This window comes from Phalaenopsis equestris, unplaced genomic scaffold, assembly GCF_001263595.1.
Source record: "Phalaenopsis equestris unplaced genomic scaffold, ASM126359v1 Scaffold234382, whole genome shotgun sequence".
Taxonomy (NCBI): Eukaryota; Viridiplantae; Streptophyta; class Magnoliopsida; order Asparagales; family Orchidaceae; genus Phalaenopsis; species Phalaenopsis equestris.
Window position 1 is genome coordinate 387,923 of NW_018252300.1, and position 18,519 is coordinate 406,441.

Here is an 18,519-nt window from a genome sequence, read left to right on the forward strand (position 1 = left end):
GAAGGCAGCAGCAGGTGTAGGATGATCTAGAAGGTAGCGACAGAGATAGCAGAGGGCTAGACAGAGAAAATCTGCAAGAAAAACATCTAACGGATGTTGTTCTAGGCAAATACAGTGAGGGGGGATGTGTGGCAGCGAAGTGAGAGAGGCGTGGAAGAGTTGGGGAAGGATAAACCATACCTTGGGAGCGAGATACAGCCGAAGCACCACTCGACCCTTGGATAACCTAGATAGGAAACTAGAGAAGCCAGAGGTTGTCCTAAACAAAACTCTAAAAAAAACTGACTTCTAAACCCTAATACAATACATATAAAGGAAAAAACTAGAAAGGAATGAAGGATAATAGGAAAGAAAGAAAAAATGAAGAAAGCCTCGCGATCCTCGATCAATTATCTTTATAATTAAACAAGATATAATGAACTATTTTTCATCAATTTTGCTCCATCTCTCTGATCCTCGATCAAGAGACTACCTAAATCTTATCTCTTTCCTAAGCATGGTTCACAAACCTCATGGAATCCCAGAAATGCAAAGGAGCAAACTTTAAGCTCATCTACTCTCTTCTATCACATAGATCAAGGACAATTCTTAATCCTCCATAGAAAAGTCTAATTTTCTCATCCTATATACTTCCTATTGTTTCACAAGTCTTATGCACCACAATCCCAAAACACATTTTGACATCAGAACACTAGTCCAAATCTGTGGGGATTTCATTATGATATGTGTGAGATTAAGAAAAAAGCTAGAAAGTTCCATGGAAATAAAACCTCATGCATTGGATTGGAGTCATGAATAAGCATGTATGAGAATTAAGAGTTCAAAGATATTGAAAAGGCTTTGTCGAAAATCTCCAATCTACTGAAAAAACTCACAGCTAAAATTCAAGCTCTTAGTACACCATTATATTCTACAAACATGCCTATGGATGGCATTTTAGATCCCACGGAAATATGTCATCCTTAAAAATTATAGACATTGATAAATGCACTAGCGTGATCATCATCGAACTTTCACAGCTTCTTAGCTATTATCATCATTAAATAGTTTTGAATGTTTTGAGTGTAAAAATATTTTCACTCTGTAAAGTGAAGTACTTGAATCCTGAGATTAATGATACTCATCAAACCTATTTGAGTTTAGATCATTCATTATCATTGAGTGCACTTTCGATTTTTTATTATGTATTTTGTTCATTTTTTCCTTTATTTCAAAAATAATGTAATTGTTTCCGTAAGAACAGCAAGGAAATTTAGTTTTTGTTTTAAAATAGCTTCACCACTCAGAATAAAAGTTAACTGAGGCCATGTAATTTGATCTATGATGGGAAGTAGAATGAACATTTGAGTTTTGGATGGAAACATGATTTTTGCATACTCCACCTAGGGACTGTGTTATGTTACTCTCTGTACAAGACATCAAAGAATCAGAGATATGTAAGATAGCAGCTAGATCATTCTTCTGAGAGATTTAAAGAAATATCTAGAATAGCTGGCCAATTCCTTTTATTAGTCTTTCCATATTCTTCTCCCTACACTTATCACCTGATTCCATGTTGCATTCTAGATCAAAATGTGAACAACAAGATTCACAATCAAGCCATACTCTCCTTGATCAAAACCTAATAAGTACTCTCCCCACAAAGCAAGAAAATAACCCTAAGATGAAGAATCCAAGAGAGACAAAAAGAAGGAGAAAAACATAAGCCTGAACTCCTACTTTCCTATCAAAATAAGCCACTCTAATGACAAATTTAAAAGAGATTGAGAGGAGAGGGCAACTAAATAAAAGCCACATCTTACCAACTACTTGGCAGAAAGTTTTTCTTATTTTAAGCTAATTGAAGCAATGCCACTGGAGGCTTTCACTGAGGGGAGATTTGCATAAGTGGATGAGGACTAGCCAAACTCGAGAGACAATGAAAGAGAGAATCAATAATAAGTCCATGAAGTATGAGCTGTGATCAGAATTGTATTAGATGTAGCAACAATGCACAGAGAGAATGACCGCAAAAACAAGACCATTGTTGTCATGTGGAGGCCAAGATGGGATGCTGAATGCTTTAATTTATAAACATCCAAACAAAGGTACAATAAAGGACAACTTTACTAAAATGCCTTCCATATATGTTGCTGAGCCAACCACAACTCAACTTGATAGTTCTAAGATTGCACACAAAAGCAAAACCTGAAATATACAGAATAACATAATTCTTTTTGGAGTCATTTGGTTTGTGTCAAACCTAAGACTAATTAAAGTGTAAGATAACACAAACAAAGGGTCTATATGGGATCGTTTTGGTTTTTGGATTTTTATTATGTTCGTTTCTTGGTTTCTATATGTTTTTATATTTTATTTTTAAAAACAATCAAAATAACATTTAATTATTTTGGTCGTTATTAAAAAAAATACAGCACCACCAGCCACTAACTTCCACGACCTGGTGCCCATGACTGTCAGCTGCCAACTGCTGCCAAAACAAAATGGAATCATACTTTATATTAACATATCAAAACATAAATAAATCAAATTCAAAACAAAATATATTAAAAAAAAACAAACAAAAAATGATTCAAACAGTCCCAAGTTATCAGAACATTACCAGAGCGAGAAAACTAAAACAATGTGATAGCAATAAAACAGCAAATAACTTTCCTATAACTATTTTGAATCCATATTGATGAAACATTGATATGGTTGCGTCTCACAATTACAATTCAGCGCCAATCTCAGTTATGACAATGCACCTAGATAAATTCTTGGATGCTTTAAAACAAAAAAAAAAGCCATGAAAACTCACAAAGAAAATGTCCTAAGCCCGGAAAATAAAGAAACAAAAGCCAATACCATAAAAGCACACTGAAACTGAAAGGGAGTTTAAAAGGCCAATAACAAAAAAAATTTGTTAAGAAATAAGGAAAATGGTGAGAATTAAACAGGTATTGAAAATAGAATGGTTAAACTAACGGGTAGAAATTTTAAAGTTGAAACAGCGAAAAAGTAACTAGAAAGCTGATAAAGTAGTATAAAGCCTGAATACATGATAAGGAATTGATAAAAAGGTTTAAGGCATAATCAACAAAATTTTCACTCTTTGCCTGTAGATCTGGAGGAAGATATCTGTAAACATCATATATTTGATCCTTAAAACCTCTGCTCAACATCTCATCTGATTCGTCCTGTTCAAAATTGATATATTTAGTGTTGTAAGAGAGAACGAACACAAGCAATGGGGAAAAAAAAACAATGGAACAAATTACTGACAAGAATTAGCAATTTAATTGATCTTGTCCTTAAGGTCCGTCTCTTGATCATGTCACAAACTCTTCCAGGAGTTCCTGAGACTGCATGAACTCCATATTCCAGTTTTCTGATATCCTCTCCTATGCTCTTTCCACCAATACAAGCATGAGCTTGCACATTTATGTAATCACCGATTGCTAATATGACTTTCTCAGTCTGGGCAGCAAGCTCTCTTGTAGGAGATAGAATCAATGCCTGCACTCTGAAGTAAAAATAATATTATAAATTCATATTTTTTGGACTTATTTTTAATCAAGAACAACTAAGCAATATTTATATGATATTTAGTATTCTCGCACATTTAACTTCTATGGTAACTTACTAAAGAAAAAAGATACAAATTTTAAATCCAAATAAAAAATTCTTCCAACTAGGTACATATCTTCAATTACTTCTAGAAAAATCATCCATATGCAATGAACGCAACTTCTTTTCCTTCTAATTTGGGTGGCGCTTCCTTGGATCTCATTCATCATTTCCATATTTTCCAGACTCCTCATGTTCGAGAGTAGATATCAATCAAACCCAACTTGCTAAAGAAGGAATTACAACTCGGTTTGAACTGCCCTTAAGGATATTTGTGAACTGGGCCAAGATGGGAAAAATGTAATATGCAAATGATACCAACTTCAAGTTTTCTTTGTAAATTGGCAATCAAACTTAATATACTTTGTTCTATCATATTTGACAAGGTCATGGGCCTCATGGCTACACTTATCAATCTTAATGTCAAGATATAATTTCATTAAAGCATTTGATAATTTCTCATAGCTCAACAAAGACCCATTGTAACAACATTGTCATGACTTTATATTTAAATTCAATGTTTCTTTGGGCCACTAAAAACTCATAAATCTCAATGTGGCAATAATGCGTTACATATTATTCAATATTCATCAAATAATAGAATTCACCAAATTTGCACCAATACAAAATGGATTCATTAAATTAATCCATTTTTAAGGCAACTTTTAGATACCTCAAGATCTTTTATGTAACCACAAGATGTTCCTTTTATGATAAGAACATAAATTTGCTTATTAGGTGTCACAACTTAGCCCGAGACTTGGAATTATCCAAGGCACAAACAAACGTTCGGACGGTGAATTAAAATTTTAATACCCCATTTTTATAAATAGTAATTAACAAAATAAAAAAACTACTAATTAAATTAAATTAAAGCACGAAAATTAAATCTATCTCGTTTATTTTAATAAAATTAAAATTTCTCTCATCACGGACGGATGCAGATAAAGAAGTAAGCCCATGAAACTATTATTAGGATAAGTTCTTAGAATATATGTACTCTAACAGGTAAATTATTGGAAGTTATAAATATTATGATTCATAGAAAGATAAACATCTTATTTATTCAAGAAATTAATTGGATTGGAGAAAATGCTATGGAAATTGATAGCTTAGGTTTTAAACTTTGATATTTATGTAGGAGTCGCATTAGAAATAGTGCTGACGTAATTAAATATAAGTTTTTGAAAGATAATATTGTAAAAATTAATAGAATTGGAGATATAATTTTAGCTATAAAGATTGTTGTTAATAATAATATTATAAGTATTTATGCTCCTCAAGTATAATTAGATATTCAAAAGAAAAATTTTTGAATGACCTAGAAGATTAATACAACTAATACCTCATGAAGTATGAATTGCTATTGGAAGAGATTTAAATGGAAATGTTAATAGAGTGGTAAAAATTTTTAAAAATATTCATGGCAGCTACGGTTTAAAGTGATTAATAAAGAAGTTAAAATCATATTAAATTTTACTACAGTGTATAATTTTGTTATTGCTAATACTTTATTAAAGAAAAGAGATGAAAATATTATTACTTCTAAGAATGAATCTAATAAAGCACAAATTGATTAATTTCTTATGAGAAAAAGAGATTACAGAGAATGTGAATATTATAAGATCATTCCAAGTGAAAATTTGTGGTCAACATCGATTATTAGTTATGTATTTTAAGATGAGAAGTCGTAAGAAAAAGAATCCGATGAAACATTGTCATAGAATTAGATTGGGGGACCTAAAAGACAAATAAAAATATTTTTATGAGTAAACTTCAAGATTTCAAGATTTAGTATGTTCATGAAGAAGTTAAATCTATGTTGGATAATGTAACAAGCACAATTAAACAAATGAAAAGATCAACCTAGAGAATCAAAAGGAAAAGTTTTTTATAAATAAAAACAATTAGTGGTAAAATAATAATATGCAAAGAAAGATAAAATATAAAAAGTTGTGTTAAAAAAATTGACTTATAGAACTAGGAAAAATATAAGGTGGCCTGTAGCCAGTTTAAGAGAACGATTTGTGACGCTAAAAAATTTGGTTTTAATAATCTTTATAAAAAATTAGATATTAAAGAGGGTGAAAAGTAAATGTATAGACTAGTCAAATAAAGAGAAAAAAAGTAAAAATTTAATTCAAGGTGTATTAAAGATGAAAATCAAAAAGTGTTTTTCTAAGAGAAAGATATTCAACATAGGTGGGTGGGCTATTTTAATAAACTTTTTAATGATATTTTTTAAAATACGATCGACCATAGTGATCTTAATGTCATTAATAATAATAAAAAGTTTTAATTTCACCGTCGCATCAGTAGGAAATAAGTTGATGAGGCTTTAAAGAAAACCAATGGTGGAAGATCAACAGGACCTAATAATTCCCAATTGAAGTATGAAAATATTTAGGAGATTTCAGAGTTATTTGTTTTACTAAACTCTTTAATATTGCTTTAAAAACTAAAAAGTTGCGTGAAATGTTGATGAAGAGTATTTTGGTCTCCATTTTATAGAATAAAGGGGATACACAAGTGTGTGCAAACTATAGAGGAATTAAGTTGATGTGGCATACTTAAAAAATATGGAAGAGAATAATTGAACATAGATTAAAATGTGATAAAAATATTTCACATAATTAATTTGGTTTTATGTCGGGCAGGTCAATTATGGAAGCTATACATTTATTGAGAGGTCTAGTGGAGAGGTACAGAGTAAGGAGGATCTACATATGAATTTTATTAATTTAGAAAAACTTAAGATAAGATTCCAAGAGAAATCCTATGGAGAGTTCTAGAAAAGAAAGGTGTTGATATGACTGATATTTAAGTCACTAAAGACATGTATACTAGAGTTGTTATTTGTGTTTGAACAAATGAAGGATTGCCCAAGTATTTTCCATTTTAGTTGGATTACATCAGGGATCTGCTTTAAGTCCATATCTTTTTGCTTTAGTTATGGATAGTTTTAATGGACATTTATAGGAAGATGTACTTTAGTGTATGTTTTTCGCTGATGATATCATTTTTGTGGATAAGACTAGAGAAAGAGTTCAGGAAAAACTTGAATTATAGAGGTCTACATTGGATTCTAAAGGCTTTAGTTTGAGTAGATCTAAAATTGAATGTATGGAATGTAATTTTACTAGAAGTAGCTCTAGTGGTAGAGTTGTAACTATGGGTGATCAAATCATTAAAATTTGTGAATATTTTAGATATCTCGAATCTATTGTTTAAGTGATGGTGATATAGATGGGGATGTTACTAGTAGAATTCAAGTTGGTTGGCTGAAGTGGAGGAATGCATTGAGCCTACAGTGTCATAGAAAAGTACCGCTAGACTAGAAGGAAAATTTTATATGATGGTGGGGATACCTTTAATGCTCTATGGCACATAATATTGTCCTTCCAAAAAAAAACATAAAAAAAAGGTTAAGTGTTGCTGAGATAAGGATGCTTAAGTGGATTAGTGGCTTGACATTTAGAGACAACGTGAAATGAATATAACTGTGAAAGGGTTGGTGTAGTTCAAGTGGCAAACAAGATTAGAGAGAGTCGTCTTAGATGGTTTTATCACATTAATTGTCAACAATTTGATGATCTAATTAGAAGAGTAGATGTTTTAGATTTGACTTATGTTAAAAAAGGTAGAAGTAGGCCTAAAAAGACTTGAGCATATTGTATAAAAAATGATCTTAATCTATTGGATATAAATGAAAATATGACACTCGATAGGATGCAATGGAGAAAAAGGATCATATAGCCGACTCCACATGGTGAGATAAAGGCTCCTTGTTGTTGTTGGTGGTTATTCTTATTAAATAGATTTTTTATTTATGTTGTTTTGTTTTGGTGTAAGCAAGCATAACATGATGATTCCTAAGAAGAATGGTTCTATTCTCTAATGCATGGATTGATTTGGCTCTTAGTTCAATTGTTGCCTTGGTAAAGTTCTATTTCAATTAATAGCTCTTTGTTAGACTATTGATTGAAATCCTAAAAATTCACCTTTGTTCCATATTAAATGGGTTAAGTTGTTGGTTGTTGTGATCGATTAACTGGTTTACATGTTATACAATTTTTATTGGAGTCATAACATATCTTATTTGCCAAGGTCGCTATTTGCTCATGTCAGTCCCATATAAATAGATAGTTGTGATTGGGGCTTTCTAGAGCAAACATAAACTTTTAGCTACCTCATTGATTTTAGATTATGTTGCATGACTTGCATGTAGTTACTGATAATTCCCTAATTCCATCTCCTCAATAGGAACGGGTACTATTAGCACTCAAGATTTTCAACAATTTTAAGGGTTCAAGATTCAATACCTTCGGAAATTAGATATCTATAATACAAAATCCAAAAAATATAATTTTCCTTTTATGCTGGATAAATTTTACAATTCTTCTCAAAATTGTGTGCTTGTTAGATGTTAAATTCTCTAAGTGAGAGGCAAGTGTTGTTCACTAACAAATTTCATCTTCTTGTATCAATGTGAAGCTTGATTCTCATTTTAGTGATTTTTTGTATTCCCACTTTCTATTCTACAAAATTTATGTTCTGCTTGTTGCCATGATTGATGTTAGTCAATCAAAACTATCACAAAGTAAAGTGTATGTTTTATGATTTCAAATTTCTTCTCAATTTTCTATCACTACTCATTTGAATATTTATTTTTTTATGATTATAATGAATTCTCCAAAAATTTTTATCTTGCATCAAGAGAATGTGAATAATTATTTTAACTGGTAATATATTCATTATAAATCAAAATTCGGAAATGCTCCAGTTAATTCATAGAACCAATTGGTTCATTAGGAAACGAAACCTTAAGCCATCTGGTTCATCGATACTACCAAATAAACTGAAGTAATAAATAAAAGCAACTGCACAAGTGAAAATATTAATCCAAGAAAGTCCAAGTGATAGATCCACATGTTAAATAAGCGTGTTAAGTATTAAAATATTTAAGAATAGCACTGCAGCAAATTGGAGAATTTCCTTTATCTCTAGCTTCAATGTTCAACTGCTCAAGATTATCTAATCTTAAAAAACATATCAACAATTCATTCTCCGCTTTACAAACTCTCTGCAGATCATGCTTGTCGTGTATAAAACAGAGTTGCAACTAAGGAAAAAACACAAAGTTAACATCTGAACCTGTTTTGGAGATGGGGGATTACAGTATGTTACTCATTTAGAATTTATTTAGCAATGGAGGTACAGCAGACTTTTTCGGTTTCCCATTTATTCTTGATCATTTTTGCATGAATTTAATATGGATGGATGTTTTCCCTTGATATCCCAATAAAATGGAGCTGTTGATGGACAAAAGAGCGGTCTAGCTTCTTTTTCAAAATCTTTTCCACTGAGAGAGAATAAGTGCTAAACAAGATTCTCAGTTCTAAAACATCCACTCTGTTAATCATCCTAATGGTACCAGTATCACTTGGTTCAAAGGTGTTAGCTAACTAGGCTATCCCTCCACCATGGCCTTCATCTATCCAACGTTGTCTCTCTCATAGGCTCCATTGCTAACCAAGTTTAACATCCAAATGGTGGTGTGGTTTTTTCTTGACTTGAAATGAAGAATAAGTTGGTGTGGTTTTTTCAATAGAGAACTAGAGGATACAAGCCTCAAATAATAATGAAAAAGAAATGGTGGTGATGGAACTGATCTTCCATATGTTAATAATATGCCATCTGATGATGTAAGGACAGCTCAAAAATATAGTGGAAATTTTGAAATTGAAAAACGAAAGAACAGCATTAAATTATGATGAAAATAAAGATATTGCTTACAACAAGTGAGCCATTAATCATACCCCACGTCATAAAAAAAGGAGATTAACATCACTTCAAAGTAAATCAATTGAGTATAGTGCATTAGATGCTAATCAGAGAAGAACAATGGCCTTTTGATTATTAGACTTATATTGAAGCGATGACTAAAGCTTTCTACATTATAAATCCCAGGCACAATCATTCTTAAATGCTTGTCATAATACTTGAAATCACTATAAAAAAAATTCCCCACTAGCTCCTAAAGTGATAGAATAAACTTGAGAAACTATGGACATTCTGCTATAACAAATCAAAATAGTATACTCAAAATAGGTTGAATCATCTACCTATATTGCAACTACTTATATGCCATCTGATGATGTAAGGATAGCTCAAAAATATAGTGGAAATTTTGAAATTGAAAAACGAAATAACAACATTAAATTATGATGAAAATAAATATATTGCTTACAACAAGTGAGCCATTAATCATACCCGTCATAAAAAATGGAGATTAACATCACTTCAAAGTAAATCAATTGAGTATAGTGCTTTAGATGCTAATCAGAGAAGAACAATGGCCTTTAATTATTAGACTTATATTGAAGCAATGACTAAAGCTTTATACATTATAAATCCCAGGCACAATCATTCTTAAATGCTTGTCATAATACTTCAAATCACTATAAAAAAAAAATTCACCACTAGCTCCTAAAGTGATAGAATAAACTTGAGAAACTATGGACATCCTGCTATAACAAATCAAAATAGTATACTCAAAATAGGTTGAATCATCTACCTATATTGCAAATACTTGTCTAGTTAATTTAAATGATGGATGGTGAGAATTTACTTCTTATTTCAAGTTGGATTTAGTACGAGAATATAAAAATTATTTCAATTTCTTTAAACTATAAATGTTATTTTAAAATTTTGCAATAAAATAGTGGACAGCAATTAAATCAACGATAAGATTAAATATATCGACAAGAATACCACTACAAATAAAGCGCTTATAAATTCTAAGCCCAAAAGACAAAAAGAGACATCTCTTAAGTCCATACATGACAAGTCAAGAAAAAGTGTCCTTAAGGGGCAATTATTAGCGTCTTTTATTATTTACCTTTTTTGTATTTATCTAAATGTGTAATTTTATTTGATAGTATTGAAGATCAATTTTGTTCTTTGTATGTGATTTTGACAGTATGTAGAATAAGACTTTTCTTATTTTTCTTCCTTATATATATGTGTGTGCGCGTGCGTTAGTTTTTACAATCTGTAGAAAAGTCTCTCTCTATTTTTCTCCTTTATACATGTGTGTGTATTGGTTATTAATAATTTTATTTAATAAAATATTTTAACAATTTTAAATTTATTAATTAAAAAATAACAAGCTGAATTAATATTTTAATTAATCATTAATTAATACTATATAAAAGTATTTAAATATTAACAAATATATATTTGATTGTACTGAACGAAAAAATAATATTAATTTATTTAAATTAAAATCTTTTAAAATTAATTAAGAATAATCACCAATATTTATTTAAATTTACAATTAATATACCAAACTTAATAATTTTAATTAATCTATTATTAATAGTAAAAAACTCTAATTTTTTGCCCCTCAAATTCCTTCCCCCAATTTCCAAATTCCTGAAAGCTTGGACAGCAAAGAGGCCAAGAAGTTATAATGGGTGCTCGTGGATGCATTAACAAGATTAGCTAAGAGAAGACATCAATAGGAGCAGAGACATGAAGAAAAAGAGTTCGTGAGGCCTGCAGATTTTTTAAATTTGGCTATACCACAATTTACTAAATCCAGCATTTGACGCAAAATATTGACGAAATGGGATAAACTTATGTAGGATTTAAAACATTCATTTTTTGGGTTTGGTAGGATTGGGGTTTGGTATGATTTAGGCTAAATCCTGATATAAATCCTGCCTAAATCTTGGCGTGAGTCATGCTATGAAACATCCCCCAAGGACAAAAAGCATTAAATTAAAATTTGACTCAAAAATTTGCTTTTCTTCTCTAATTGTGTGTTTTCATAGTTTCTTATGATGAACTAAAATAATCTATGGATGATTTATAACATATTTACAAATTATCTTTGATTTTATAATTTTTATTTTTTAATTTGAAGCTTGCACATTGATCTACCTCGAGACTTGCTCTTCACCTCAAGAAGAAAAACTACACTTTTTTCTCAATTTTGCCTTTATAAACCTTGGATGGGATCAGGTGACTAACATTGCTAGTTTGTTAAATCAAAAGGGAAAATCAAGGACTAATGCAAAGATGATCATGTATTAACTCTCTAATCAAGTAGAAAGCAGCTAAAACATTTAACAGAGTCAACATTTGCAACCATGTTATATAGATGAATAATTGAAACTAATTTCTACCTTGCTTCCTGTCAATATCTCCCCTCACCCTTTATGAGATATTGCATATTTCTTACATGTACCTCTCCCTCATCTAACAAAGGTACTCTTGATTTGGCCTTACTGGAAATAAAAAACTTGTATAAGCGGGTATAGGATTGGGTAAGTAGGCACTTTATGAGAAAACAGAAGGATATGTGAAAATGTCGATTTAATTTTCTTGGAAAATCATTTGGTGAAGAAGTTGTGTATTGTGTTGTATATTAATTTAATATGGTGTACATCAATAGGCCGCCGCAATTTAATAGAAAGAAAAAGTCAAGTTAGCTTATCTTAAGCTCTCTAACTTAGTAATCTTTCCCAATAATACTTTCTAGTGGGCGAAAAGGAACATTACAAAAATGGATGGACCATATGTTGTGAACTAGTGAAAAGAAACAAGAGAAGCCATTAGGGAACACATTCTATTTCCATTTTTATTATTTTTTTTATTTTGTTTATGGATTGATATGAATAAAATATAATTCATATTTTAAATTAAACCAATATTACTTTTATGGAATATATCATAAATCTATTTATGCGACTATGTTGTCGATAAGGGCAAAAGGAGGCACGGGTGAAAGCAATGACGACAATGTAGAGATAATCACAATGGCAACTGGAATGATGATAGTGATAACCGATGACCAGTGGCTATAAAGTTGCCCAATGTGATGCACGAGATCAGGTGATTTAGTTTAGCATTTAAAAATAATTAAAATATCTAGAAGTCATTTTTTGTACATTAAAAAAACTTCCAAAAATAAAAAATAAAAGTAATTACAAAACAATAACCCAACAAATTTTTAAAAGAAAAATATAAAAATAATCAAAGTGATGTCAAATAAGGCCTTGAGACAATATCTTATTCTATTGTGTTGATTTGTACTAGACCTTATTGGTGTTGAGTAGTAAAAGATAATACTTATTTAGTAACATTATCAATTACAATGTTGCAAGCGTTGTAATTATTTAATAAATTTATATATGATTCAAACATTAAACAACATTATTAAAAGTTTTAAATTCTTAAAATATAATAATTCAATCATAACTAGCAAATAATTAATTAAAAAATTCTTACTTAAAGGAAGCAACTGTCATTCATAATTTTTTTTCAATAAAAAATCCAAATCACCTTTCTGAAAGAGTTAATTTTCTATAATATTTCTTCTCATATTAGCAAAATCAAAGTCCATTGAATTACTTCTATTTTTTCAAAAAACAAAATCACGTATTTAAAAGCATTAATAATGTTGAATCTACTTTCTCTCTTGTTTTACCATAAATCCCATATTTATTGAATCTAAAAAATGCAAGAAATACAACTTAGATACGCAGCTTGAGGACCAATCACAAACTCTTATTCTCTTTCACGCATTGCAAATCAAGCAAAGCATTACAACCAATTAGCTCTCATTAAAAGCTCAACTTCTCCTTCACATGTCACCAATCTAGTCCATGTCATCCCCAAGCTAGCAACTATAGCAAGCAACTTCCACATCTCCTTCACACATCATCGGTCGCATATATGACTTACCTTAGTGAGCTCCTGTGTTTATGGTGTAGGGTTTAGGATTTTTGGTGAATGCGAACACAGTAGAAAAGGAGGGTTTTATTTATTTACTGTAATAAAATAATCAATTTAATTAACTAAGCATTTGAACATACCCAGTATGGTTAAATACTAATAAAGTTTTAATGATTTTAACTAAACCTTAAGTAATCATTTTTTAAAATTTATAAATAACTAATTCTAATTAATTATCCCCATAATCATTATTTAATAATTCTATGTTTAATTATCCTAAATAAACACATTAAACCTTTCATATTATAATTATACCCTTAAATAATATTAAAATTAGTCTAATTGTAAAAAAAATCATTTAGTAATCAGTATTTATAATTATTAGTTATGTTATAGAATTAATTTTTCAGTAAATATAATTATAAGTGATTAATTTAGAATTCAATTAACTCCTAAAACCCAAAAAAATTGCCAAAACTATTTACCAAAATTTAAGGAAATTGAACATTTTTCAAACCAAACAATTTTCAAGATTTAACATCAAGAAATTATTAAATCCTACTTAATATTTCTAGTCAACAAACGCTAAATTAACACATTAGAACATGAACAAAATACAAAAAACATCAGAAAACTTCACCCTAATTATTTTATTATGAAAATCCAAATGGCATAAAATAACAATCATCAGTTGTTAAAGAATAAACATAATGGGCAGGTTAGTGAGTCATTTTAGGTCTTAGGTAGCTATTTATGTATTTTAAAGCAACACTAAGATTTTGGTAGTAAATCAATACTCTTCTTGTGAAAAAACTAAAGCAAAATGGAAAAAATAACTTAAATTTTGTTATTTTTCTGCTTTTCTACAAGTTTAATAAAGGGTTCATATCAAACCGTGGTCTCATTACAGCTATAGCCAGATGTCCCATCAGCATCTTAGGCTTCGTCTGGGGTCGCGTTTCTCGAGTGGCGCAGCCACAAGCCGCACTTTTTTTAATTTTGCATTTGTTGTCGCGTTTTCGCGGTGTGTGAAAAAATTCTGCAAAACGTTAGCCTCGGGTCAAACCCGCGGCCCGCGTTTCTAACCCCACGGCCCACGTTACAACTCCATTTTTTTTACTACGCTACCCTCTCTCGCCCCTCACATCCAAGCCCTCTCTTGCGAATCTTCTCTCGCGATTGCGTCGGCTTCTCCCTCCCCTTTCTCGCACCGGATTCTCCCTCTCCAAACAGACCCTAGTGGTTGGCCCCATCTGCCGTCTCGGTTCATGCCTTAGCGCTCGCCCGTGTGTCTCACTCCGCACAGGATTTCCCGTCTCCCATCTCACATCGCCCTCTCCGTAGTGAGAAAGCCCGCAACGACTCCAAAGTATCTTTCCGAGGTGCTTCCGAACTTTTTGTTTTTTAAGCGACCTTAAAACTCACATCTTGTTTTCTGCATCAATTTTGTTTTTTTATCTTTTTGGATTTCAGATTCACATGAGAAATTCTTTGAGCATATAGATCTACAGTGAAGCTTGCTCTTAGATTTAACATATAATTTTTTGTTTTTGGTTTTTTAGCTGTTGGATTTATTAGTTCCATTGTCTTCAATGGGAAGAAACAAAGGAATGTTTGTTTTATCCATCTTATGCCAAATTTATTTATTTTAAGGGATAATTACATACACAACATCTAAAACAGATGTTTTTATTTTGAAACTCGTTGTTTGGAGGTTTTCCTAAACCTTTGTTGAACTTGGTTAGGTAGATATATGAATCATGCAATTGTAATATTTTCACTGTGACGTTAACAATTTCAGTAGTATGTGTGTAAATATCAAAGTTTAGGTACTAAATATGCGCATATATAAGAATTTTGTGGTATGTATGTGAATGTCGTGAGGATCATTCAAGACTTTCCAACAGCAAAAATCGAGAAATAAATAAACAACATTACTACACAAGGGCAGAATGGTCATTTGTCCAAAAACAGCTACCACACAGCTGATTTCAAACTACAAAAACAAACATTCAGTTATCTTTTGCGCAGTACCTTATTGATAAGTTGCAGCTGCCCCAAACAGATCCTTAATGCCTGCTTACTCATCTACAAAATTTTCCCCCTTTCCACATCACAATCATATATTTCATCAAACCTTCCTCGTTTTCTGATTAAGATTTCCACGTTCCACCTTTGTCGTTCAATGCTCTCGCTCAATTTTGTCAAAAGTAGGCATCCAAGAAATATTTTATGAGTCATCGCAAGCTCTGTCAAATCACTTGAATGGTCATTTTATGGCCAATTATGCATTGTTTCTCCAAGCAACCAATGCAAACATATTCTAATAGGATTCTCTTTTCTCTCCTTCCAAATATTCCCGCCTACAAGTGATAATGACTCATTATCTAGTTTTGCAAGATATGTTGAATCCCTATGCCTATCACCCGATCCCAAACCAAAATACATGCCAACACACATCTTATCCCACCAAGCTCACAATAGCCACAATATGTCACCCTCCACCTAAATCTTGCATTGCCAACCTTAATCTCACCGAATCCACATGCCTAAACCACATGCAAGCTTGCAGCGACCAGCAGCCACCACTGCGGCCTCCAGCCAAATCTTGCAGATCTCATCATTGCCCGCATCCTCTAGTGATGAGCTTGACCTTGAGAACAAAGTCATTGTGAAGGGGCCGGTAATGTTATGGAATAAATGTAATGGGCAATATAGTGGGTCATTATGGATCATTGGTAGTTAGGCTTATTAGACATTTTAATGAGTCATTTGAATGTTGTTAGCATCTAAATACTCTTAATAACATAGTATAAAGGCAAGGAAAGTGAAGAAAATTTGAGCTATGGATGCATTCAGTTTTAGGCATTCTAAAATTGCTTCCCCCATGGATTTCTGAAAATTTAGACAACAAGTCGCCTAGATATCATGAATCCCTATGTTCTGTTTTTTCTCTGTTTTCTGCAATTTCCACAGTAGGTTCATATTATCAATTCCCGATAAATGCATCCATCCCCTTCACTCTTTCTCTAGGGTTGAACACGTTATGGCTAACCGAATCTACTATGTAGGAACGAAGAACGAAGACGAAGTAGATAGAGAGGTGGGAATGGAACGAAGACTGATGAAGGGAACTTACTCTCGTGTGGATGTGTCGACCATCTGGCAGACGGAGAGGGCGATCATTGAGGTCTTGCCGGTCCCAGACTGAGCCTGGGCTATAACATCGCGGCCGCTCACTATGGGCATGATGGCCCTCTGCTGGATCGCCGAGGGTTTCTCAAAGCCGTAGGCGTAGATCCCACGAAGGAGATCATCACGGATCCCCATCTGATCGAAGCTCGTAATGGCCTCAACGCCCGGGGTTGTCTCGAATACCAGGTTGTCGTCCTCCAACCGCGTAGGACGGCCACGGACAGGAGCCGCCACCACGGCTGCCATTGGAACCAAAGAATAACTGCGCGGCGGTAGTATCGAAGGCGGGGTGGAGGGGAACGGAATTGGGTTTGGGATCGGGCACACTATAAACCCTTCAGAACAAGTCCCGTTTTTTACACCTTTATAGACCGGCTTCTTATTAGAAGCTCTCCGGGGGCTCCCTTCCTTTGCCCCAGTTCAAAACCATTGCTTGTAAATTCTTCGTTTTCTGACCGCGGGCAAGCTCCGGTGTCCCACGGTTCGCAAAAAAACAGCGGCACTCTATATCCTTAGCTAACCTTGCTTCACTCTCTCCTATCCCTAGATCGTCCCAGTCTTCCAGAGGTATCTATTTTTAGCTTATTGTGAGGAGAAAATGTTGGATTAACATATTTTGGATTTAAATTATGTCCTAGCCTTTTTTTTCTTTTTTACTCAATTCACTGGAGACGAGAGAATTAATGCCATTTTTCCTTCTTTTTTTTCTTTTTTGGAATGGGGGTGTATACTATCTGAGAGGAGGAACAACAGATTTTGAGGAGAAGAAAATGTTGGATTCCTTCATTTCATCTAAGTTGCTCGTGCTTAACCCTTGAGCTTTGCAACGGTTCTTCAGTATTTTGAGTTGTATAACACTAAAATATGTTTTTCTTTTTTTTTTATTTTGTAATTTTTGTGTCATTCTGCAATTTTGAGATGATTTTTTAGCATTAAATAGAACATATTATTAAACAGTGGAAGCACAATTTTTTTTTGGGTTGTATACCTGATTTGAATATTCAAAACAGTGGGCTATGAACCGAGGAAGTACTTTCTTTGGATTGTTTGACATATGTGTAATATGTTATTGATGTATTATGGAGATTTCTTTTTTATCTTCTCTAATTGTGGGCATTTAACTAACCACATATTTCATATATATTTTCATATCTTCCTTTTAACAAGTGAAATTCATATTTGAATGCTCACGATTTGTTTGATCACTTTACACATAAAGGTGACTGGTTTGTTTGGTCAATTTGCACACAATAAGTGCAATTATTCACTTTGTGCTTCTAGTTTGAATCCACAATTTAGTTTACTGTGCATAAAGGATGGAAGGGTTTTTGGAAAAATTCTATTCAGACATAAGATTTAGATTTCCCATTTTATTATATACATGTTCATTCAATTTGTAGGTTTTTCTTGAAAAATTGAAAAAAGTCATCAACATGAAGATGTGGGGCTTCATTTCCTTAGCTAATGTTACATATTATCTTTCTTTTGTTTGGCTGCATGAACAATGATGGTGGTTTTTTTATAAAATGTTGAGGACTAGCTAGTTATACATGAAAATAGTAGTATTTAGGTGTTCCATATGTAATTACATAAAAAATTTGTGGTGAAGATATTTATTTTGTAGTTGGTTTACTTGCAAATTTGATGTAGTTGGTTTTCCGTACAAGAACTTACCAATTTCTTATATCACCCGACAATTATTCAAAGTTTATAATGTTTTAGTGCACAGTCCATTATCCTATTTATCATATAATAATTGAAATTATAGATGCAAGAACTAATGGGTAACATACGAGACACCACGTCATCTGCTATTTGGGAAAATGATACCAAAATGGTTTTTTGTGACATATGCTTGCATAAAATTGAGTTAGGAGATAGACCAACAACTCATTTTAGCAAAGAAGGTTGGCAAAACATTACAAAAAAAAATTTCAATAAAGAACAAGTAGATTGTACGATCGAACATAG

At 32.2% G+C, this 18,519-nt stretch overlaps 1 protein-coding gene across 1 annotated transcript in view; it reads right to left on the bottom strand.

Annotated features, from left to right (window-relative positions):
* LOC110038936 (eukaryotic initiation factor 4A-3) overlaps window positions 1-17,072 on the bottom strand; it is a 41,037-nt gene extending 23,965 nt beyond the window's left edge. The window contains exons 1-3 of the mRNA XM_020743866.1: window positions 16,493-17,072; window positions 3,265-3,505; window positions 3,099-3,179 (exon numbers count right to left, since the gene is read on the bottom strand). Of these exons, the coding sequence (XP_020599525.1) occupies window positions 3,099-3,179; window positions 3,265-3,505; window positions 16,493-16,794 (624 nt within the window). The 5' untranslated portion in view covers window positions 16,795-17,072. The remainder of the gene's footprint in view (window positions 1-3,098; window positions 3,180-3,264; window positions 3,506-16,492) is intronic.
* Window positions 17,073-18,519: the final 1,447 nt, after the last annotated feature.